Below are 8,922 nucleotides of genomic sequence, written 5' to 3' on the forward strand. Positions count from 1 at the left end.
GACCACCCCCTTCTCCTCAACACGCTATCTGACCTTGGCTTCACAGACTCCGTCCTCTCCTGGTTCTCCTCTTATCTCTTCGGTCATTCATTCTCAGTCTCCTTTGCAGGCTCCTCCTCCCCCTCCCATCCTCTTACTGTGAGGGTTCCCCAAGGTTCAGTGTTTGGTCCCCTTCTGTTCTCGATCTACACGCACTCCCTTGGTGACCTCATTCGCTCCCACGGCTTCAACTATCATCTCTACGCTGATGACACCCAGAGCTACATCTCTGCCCCTCCTTTCTCCCCCTCTCTCAATCAATCAATCAATCAATCGTATTTATTGAGCACTTACTATGTGCAGAGCACTGTACGAAGCGCTTGGGAAGTACAAATTGGCATCACATAGAGACAGGCTCGCATCTCCTCCTGCCTTCAGGACATCTCCTTCTGGATGTCTGCCCGCCACCTAAAACTCAACATGTCCAAGACTGAACTGCTTGTCTTCCCTCCCAAACCTTGCCCTCTCCCTGACTTTCCCAGCACTGTTGACGGCACTACCATCCTTCCCGTCTCACAAGCCGGAAACCGTGTTGTTATCCTCGACTCCGCTCTCTTGTTCACCCCTCACATTCAAGCCGTCACCAAAACCTGCCGGTCTCAGCTCCACAACATTGCCAAGATCCGCCCTTTCCTCTCCATCCATACCGCTACCCTGCTTATTCAAGCTCTCTTCCTATCCCGTCTGGACTACTGCATCAGCCTTCTCTCTGATCTCCCATCCTCGTGTCTCTCCCTACTTCAATCCATACTTCATGCTGCTGCCCGGATTATCTTTGTCCAGAAACGCTCTGGGCATATTACTCCCCTCCTCAATAATCTCCAGTAGCTACCAATCAATCTGCGCATCAGGCAGAAACTCCTCACCCTGGACTTCAAGGCTCTCCATCACCTCGCCCCCTCCTACCTCACCTCCCTTCTCTCCTTCTGCAGCCCACCCCACACCCTCCGCTCCTCTGCTGCTAATCTCCTCACCGTACCTCGTTCTCACCTGTCCTGCCATCGACCCCTGGCCCACGTCATCCCCCGGGCCTGGAATGCCCTCCCTCTGCCCATCCGCCAAGCAAGCTCTCTTCCTCCCTTCAAGGCCCTACTGAGAGCTCACCTCCTCCAGGAGGCTTTCCCAGACTGAGCCCCTTCCTTCCTCTCCCCCTTGTCCCCCCTCCATCCCCCATCTTACCTCCTTCCCTTCCCCACAGCACCTGTATATATGTATATATGTTTGTACATATTCATTACTCTATTTATTTATTTATTCATTTTACTTGTACGTATCTGTTCTATTTATTTTATTTTGTTAGTATGTTTGGTTTTGTTCTCTGTCTCCCGCTTTTAGACTGTGAGCCCACTGTTGGGTAGGGACTGTCTCTATATGTTGCCAACTTGTACTTCCCAAGCGCTTACTACAGTGCTCTGTACACAGTAAGCGCTCAATAATTACGATTGCTGATGATGATGATGAATCCCTCACCCGACTAACTATGACGCCGGGCCATGTAAATTCCTAGTCTTTTTCATCTTTCTATAACTTTTTGGCACTTTGTATCCCATTGTAGCTAGAGTGGAAGTGACATGGCCTAGGGGAAAGAGCCCGGGCCTGGGAGTCAGAAGGACCTGGGTTCTAAACCTGGCTCTGCCACTTGTCTGTGATGTGACACTGGGCAAGTCACTTCACTTCTCTGAGCCTCAATTACCTCATCTGTAAAATGGGGATTAAGACTGTGAGCCTTATGAAGGACAGGGATAGTGTCCAACCTGATTTGCTTGCTTCCACCCCAGCTGTTGCACAGTGCCTGATACATGGAAAGTGCTAAACATGTACCACAATTACTATTATTCATCCTTCTTCTTATCCCTACAACAGAAAGTAATTTAGTTATTTATGTATATTAACAGCAGTCACCCCATCTAGATTGTGAGTTCACTGTGGGCAGGGAATGAGTCTGTTGTTGTTTCTTACTCACCCACGTATTTAGTATAGTGCTTGCACACAGTACGTACTCGATAAATATGATTGATTGATTGAATGAATGATTATTTCCTTCCTGATCCACTACTTTCCAAATAACCACCTGCAAATGGCAGTACCTTCAGATGCTTAAAAATGAACACTCTTGGTGTTCAATCAATCAACCAATTAGTTGTATTTATTGAGTGGTTATTCTGTGCAGAGCACTATATTAAGTTCATGTAAAAGTATGATAGAGTTGGTAGGCATGAGCCAGGCTCTCAAAGAGTTTATAATCTACTGGTGGAATTAAATACTAAAATAAAATTGAAGGTGGGAGAAATCAATATGGTATAATGATATTTATATAAGAACAATGAGGGAGATTGTGAGTATCCAAGCTCTTAGTTGACAAGGAAGTACTGATGTGGGAGTTGGGGGTAGGGGCGGGGCAGGCAAAAGGTGGGGTGTGTGGGAAAGCAACTGGTGATGAAAGAGATGAGAATAAACTGGTGCAGGAAGGTCGGCAAGGAGACTGGCGTAGTATTCGAGAGGGAGCACGATCAGTGCTTGCAACAGCATAAAGCCATTTTGGATGAAGAAGGAAGAGCAGATTATGGAGATGCTGTGGGGGAAGAATTGGGAGGGGTGAGAGAGAAAGACAGGGAGAGATTGGGAGTAAATCAATCTTTGAGAGCCGGGCTCACGCCTACCGACTCTATCATACTTTTACATGAGCTTAATTGGGAGAAAATCAACCCTCAATCGATGAAGAAGGGGATTCAGAACTGAACCTTGAGGGACTTCCAGTGTTACAGGATGGGCGGTTTAGGAAGACCCAGGCAGCAAAATTGGAGAAGAACTGGGGGAGGACTGAGGATTCTTTTCCACTTTCCCAGCTTCCTCTCTTGAATTTGGATGATGTCATCAGATAGACACCCCATGCAAAACAGCTTTGGTAGAGTGCAGCTGGTAAGCCTGGGACCTCAGCCTCATTATCAGTTTCCATTTAGGCCCACCTCTGGAGTGATAATTAATCTTTTGACGTCATTCTAGGAAGGAGTCCCAGAGTGGAAACCACATGGGAATGGGCAGTTATTTCGGTTGTGAGGACCGGGAGCGCAGGAAGCCCATGAACTGGGCCTTCCGAGATTCCCGGGCGGTCAGCTGTCTCGGTGGAGCTCCGGTTCCGTCCTCCCACGGGAATCCCCTAAATAATAACCCGGCCATCATCTGAGAGTACGGCGCAGCCATCCGGAGAGCTGAGTCGGGGAGGGAGGATACTGACAGCTTTCATCCCTCGTCCAGACCTTCCTGTCACCGCCACCTGAGTCCAGGACCGACGAGATGGTGTGAGCCTCTCTCTCAGCAGAGGTTGAGGCTCCACAGCCCAGGACAGGCCCAGTGACTCCGAAGAGGAACAGGGGAAATGTGAGAGGCCGGGAAGAGAGAATTGAAATGGAAGTCTGTGATAGGGACAGATCTGAGTTGAAATTACTCCTGTTCCTTCCTGTGAGTTCCTGTGAGTTGATGAATCTATCAATCAGTCAGTGGCATGTATTGAATATTTATTGAGTGCAGAGTGCCTTATTAAGCATTACAGTGACAGGAAAATAATACGCGCTTAACAAATGCCACTATTATCATTTCAGAAAGTACAGTACAAAAGCGCCTCGTATAGTGCTTTTTGTGGTATTTGTTAAACACTTATCATGTACCAGATATTATACTAAGCACTGCGGTAGTCACAAGCTAGTCAGGTTGGATAGAGAACATATCTAACAGGGAACTCACAGTCTTAATCCCTATTTTACAGGTGTGGTAAATGGGGCAAAGAGAAGAAAAGGTCACCCAGCGGACAAGTGGCAGAGGGGTGGTTGATAGCGTTTAACCTTATATAATTCTCCACAGTGGAAATACTAAAGTTGAGCCACAGTGAAGCTGACAGATGGAAACAGAATTTTCGAATAATATATTATTATTATATAGCTATAATCCGTTCTGCCTCACTCTGATGGGTTTTGGTTAGAGTTTGCAATTGGATCTGTGCCCTCTGAGAGCTTGGTATTCACCCCCACTTCAGCTTCACAGCACTCACATCCTCCTGTCTCTCCCCACTTCAATCCATACTTGACGCCGCTGCCCAGATCGTCTTTGTGCAGAAACGCTCTGGGCATGTTACTCCCCTCCGCAAACATCTCCAGTGGCTACCAATCAACCTACGCATCAGGCAAAAACTCCTCACACTCGGCTTCAAGGCTCTCCATCACCTGGCCCCCTCCTACCTCACCTCCCTTCTCTCCTTCTACAGCCCAGCCCGCACCCTCCACTCCTCTGCTGCTAATCCCCTCTATGTGCTTCGTTCTCGCCTGTCACGCCGTCGACGCCCGGCCCAAGTCTTCCCCCTGGCCTGGAATGCCCTCCCACCAGGCATCCGCCAAGCTAGCTCTCTTCCTCCCTTCCAAGCCCTACGGAGAGCTCACCTCCTCCAGGAGGCTTTCCCAGACTGAGCTGCCTCCTTCCTCTCCCCCTACTCCCCCTCCCCATCCCTCCCGCCTTACCTCCTTCCGCCCCACAGCACCTGTATGCATGTATATATGTTTGTACATATTTATTACTTTATTCATTTATTTTACTTGTACATATTCATTCTATTTATTTTATTTGGTTTATATGCTTTGTTTTGCTGTCTGTCTCCCCCTTCTAGACTGTGAGCCCACCGTTGGGTAGGGACCGTCTCTATGTGTTGCAAACGTGTACTTCCCAAGCGCTTAGTACAGTGCTCTGTACACAGTAAGCGCTCAATAAATACGATTGAATGAATGGATATGTAATTTATTTATTTTTTACTTATTTATTCATTTATATCAATGCCTACCCCCCCCGCCCCCCCCCCCCCAGCTATAAGATCTTTGTGGGCAGGAGACGTGTATATCAACTCTGTTATGTTGTTCTCTCCCAAGAACCTAGTATAGTGCTCTGCTTGTAACAAGGGCTCAATAAATACCATTGATGGTTTGCTTGATTTATAGAACGCTTTCAGGGAACTTAATCCAGAGCTCGGCACATCTCAACCAATCAATCAGTGGTATTTATTGAGCGCTTCCTAAGTGCAGACGTGTTCCCTGCTCATAATGAACTTACAGTCTAGATAATAAGTGCTTAACAAACACTACAATTTATTATCATTATTACTACTCTGTGAACCTATCCGGTTACCTATATGTTTTAGAAAGAAACGCTGCCTCTACTCTCCCAAGTGCTTAATGCAATGCTCTGCACACAGGGAGTGCTTAATAAATATCATTGATGGCGATGAGTGCGGTGTTGGGCGCGATGAGTGCTACAGCAGGGCTCTCCTTAACATACAGTTCTGTGAGAACGCAACCAGTGCAAGTCCAGGAGAAATGGGTGTAAATGACAAGAGAAGGACGGGAGGCTGTGTAGCCACAATCCTGCTGATGTTTCGAGTGAACTAAACATCAATAGACTCTGGAGGTTTTCTGTGTTGTCCTAAACCAAGCCAGAAGGCTGGATGAGGTGAGAAGACGAGGCTTATTCAGGTACTGAGTCACAGTCCTGTTGTGCACACTTTTCTCTGAAGGTTGTCATCTACCTCTGAATGAGGTTATTTTTATGGTTTCGGTTAATCACTTACTATGTGCTAGGCACTGTACTAGAGAAGCAGCATGGCTCAGGAGAAAGAGCACGAGCTTGGGAGTCAAAGGACATGGGTTCTAATCCCAACTCTGACACTTGTCTGCTGTGTGACCTTAGGCAAGTCACATAACTTCTCTGTGCCTCAGTTACCTCATCTGTAAAATGCGGAGTAAAGTGCGAGCCCCACATGGGAAAACCTGATTACCTTATATTGACCCCAGCGCTTCGAATAGTGCTTGGCACATACTAGGCGCTTAACAAATATCATAATAATAATTATTATTATTACTAAGCACTGGGGTTGATACAAGCTAATTGGTTTGGACACAGTCCATATCCCACGTGGAGCTCACTGTCTTAATCCCCATTTTGCAGATGAGGGAACTGAAACACCGAGAAGATACGTGACCTGTCCAAGATCACCAAGCAGACAAGTGGCGGAGCCGGTATTGGAACCCAGGGATTATAACCCACATCTTTAAACGCGGTGGCCAAAGGACAAACCCAGGACCTGGCCAACATCTCCATGATGACGGACTTCCTCCTGCTGGGTTTCTTGGAGGTCCGGGAGCTGCAGCTGGTACACGCCGTGCTGTTCCTCCTGGTCTATCTGGCGGCTCTGATGGGGAATCTCCTCATCGTCTCCGTCACCGTCCTCGATCGGCACCTCCAGACGCCCATGTACTTCTTCCTCAGGAACCTGTCAATCCTCGACCTCTGCCTCATCACCGTCACCGTCCCTAAATCTGTCCTCAACTCCTTGACCAACTGTAACTCCATCTCCTTCTTGGGCTGTGCCGCTCAAGTCTTCCTGGTTGTTCTGTTTGGCAGTTCAGAGTTTTTCATACTCACGGCAATGTCCTATGACCGCTACGTGGCCATCTGCCACCCCCTGAGCTATGGTGTCATCATGGACCCAGGGGCCTGTGTAAGGGTGGCTGCCGCCTCCTGGCTCAGCGGAGGGCTGTGTGGAATCTTGTTCTCAGCTCCAACTTTCTCTCTGTCCTTCTGCGGGTCCAACGTAGTCCAGCAGTTCTTCTGTGACGTCCCCTCCCTGTTGAGGATCTCCTGCTCCGAAGACCACGTCGCCCTCGATGTGTGTGTGACCACCGGGGTGGTGCTCGCTTTCGTCTGCTTCGTCTCCATCATCGTCTCGTATTTACGCATCTTCCGGGCCGTGCTGAAGATGCCGGCCGCCGAGGGCCGGGCCAAAGCCTTCTCCACCTGCCTGCCTCACCTTGCCGTCGTCACTCTTTTTGTCATGACTTGTTCCTATGCTTACCTGAAGCCGCCGTCAGGCTCCCACTCGACACTGGACCTGCTGGTGCCCATGTTCTACACCATGGTGCCCCCAGCCCTCAACCCCCTCATCTACAGCTTGAGGAATCGGGACATGAAGGCCGCCCTGGGTAGGGTCCTTGGAGGGAATGGCTTCTATCTGAGGGAGAAAATCATCATCTTATGAGTTGAATTAACCCATTATCGGTCAGGGACCTATTCTTTCTACCTAGGCATATTACCCAAATTTTCCCAAAGGAATAAATTAATCCATCAATTAATCATATTCATTGAGTGCTTACTATGTGCAGAGCACTGTACTAAGCTCTTAGGAGAGGACAGTATAACAGAGCCGACAGACACGTTCTCTGACTACCACTCAGGAGCACATATTGTGAATCAACTGAGCCTGAGTACTTTAGTAGGTGCTTTGAAGAGAACAATGGAATTCGTAGTCATGATCAATCAATGGTATTTGTTAGCCTCCGACTGTTTGCAGAGCACTGCACTCAGCACTTGGGAGAATGCAAAGAGTTAGCAGACACAATTCCTGCCTTCAACAAGCTTACAATCTAAAAGAGGAAAAAGGCACCAGAATAAACTACAGACAAGAGGAAGAAAGAAAAGGGGCTGTTTACTGTGTAAATAAGAAGGTATATACAGTATTTACACAAATGCTAAAGGGGTTTGTGAGTATTCAAGTGGTACAAGATTATGAACAGGCAAATCATTCATTCATTCAATCGTATTTATTGAGCACTTACTGTGTGCAAAGCACCATACTAAGTGCTTGGAAAGCACGATTCAGCAATAAAGAGAGACAATTCCTGCCCACAATGAGCTCACAGCCTAGAAGGGGGGAGACAGACAACAAAACACGTAAAAGAGTATCAATAGAAATAAATAGAATTATAGCTATATACACAAAAAAGCAAGTAAACAGACATTAATATAGATAAATAGAATTATATATATATATATACATATATACACACATATATATATATACACACATATGTGCTGTGGGGCAGGGGGGAAGAACAAAGGGGGAGAGATGGGGTGATGCAGAGGAGAGGGGGAGCTGAGGAAAAGGGGGGCTTAGACTGGAAGGAAATGGGGAACTTGTAATAATAATACTTGGGGCATTTGCTAAGAGCTTATTGTGTCCTAAGCACTGCAATAAGCACTGGGATGGATACAAGATAATCAGATAATCAGATCCCACATAGGGCTCACGGTAGGAGCGAGAATAGGAATCGAATTCCCATTTTCCAGATGAGGGAACTGATGCACAGAGAAGTTATGTGACTTGTCCAAGGTCACACAGCAGGCACATGGTAGAACCGAGATTCGAAACTGTGAGCAAGGTACCAGCAGTGGAAAATAGGAAGGTAAAGGAGAGTAAGTAGTTTGGCATGAAAGACTGCCATGCCTAATGGATAGGGCACAAGCATTGGAGTCAGAAGGACCTGGGTTCTAATCCCAACTCTGTCCCTTGTCTTCTGTGAGACCTTGGGCAAGTCACTTAACTTCTTTGTGCCTCAGTTACCGAATCTGGAAAATGGGGATTAAGACTCTGAGCTCCATGTGGGACAGGGATTGTGTATAACCCAATGTGCTTGTATCCACCCCAACAATTAATACAGTGCCTGGTACATAATGAGTGCTTAGGAAATGCTACAATTATTATTATTACAAGGGACAGAAGAGTGTTAGCTGGGGTGTAGTTGTAGAACGAGGCACAGAAAAGTGAATTGGCCCAGGTCACACAACAGACAAGTGGAGGAGATGAAAATAATAATAATAATAACAATAATAATAATAATAATAATAATAATAATAATGGTATTAGTTAAGCGCTTACTATATTCCAATCACTGTTCTAAGGACTGGGGTAGATACAAGGTAATCAGATTGTCCCACGCAGTCTTAATCTCCATTTTACAGATGAGATAACTGAGGCCCAGAGAGGTTAAGTGATTTGCCCAAAGTCATACA

General features: G+C 46.9%; 1 protein-coding gene across 1 annotated transcript; it reads left to right on the plus strand.

The window, feature by feature from the left end:
* The first annotated feature begins 3,073 nt into the window (after positions 1 to 3,073).
* On the plus strand, positions 3,074 to 7,111 carry LOC119925328 (olfactory receptor 14A16-like). The gene is made up of 2 exons (XM_038743429.1): positions 3,074 to 3,161; positions 6,144 to 7,111. The coding sequence occupies exons 1-2, from the start codon at positions 3,074 to 3,076 to the stop codon at positions 7,109 to 7,111; spliced, it is 1,056 nt and encodes a 351-aa protein (XP_038599357.1).
* The last annotated feature ends 1,811 nt before the right edge of the window (positions 7,112 to 8,922 follow it).

Source organism: Tachyglossus aculeatus, chromosome 3 (genome assembly GCF_015852505.1).
Source record: "Tachyglossus aculeatus isolate mTacAcu1 chromosome 3, mTacAcu1.pri, whole genome shotgun sequence".
Lineage (NCBI taxonomy): Eukaryota > Metazoa > Chordata > Mammalia > Monotremata > Tachyglossidae > Tachyglossus > Tachyglossus aculeatus.

Excerpts from the sequence above, each read along its gene's own strand:
- LOC119925328 (XM_038743429.1), top strand. The coding sequence starts at position 3,074 with ATGGGCAGTTATTTCGGTTGTGAGGACCGGGAGCGCAGGAAGCCCATG. Across the intron at positions 3,162-6,143 it reads CCGGGCGGTCAGCTGTCTCG|GACAAACCCAGGACCTGGCC; the intron begins GTGGAGCTCCGG and ends CGGTGGCCAAAG.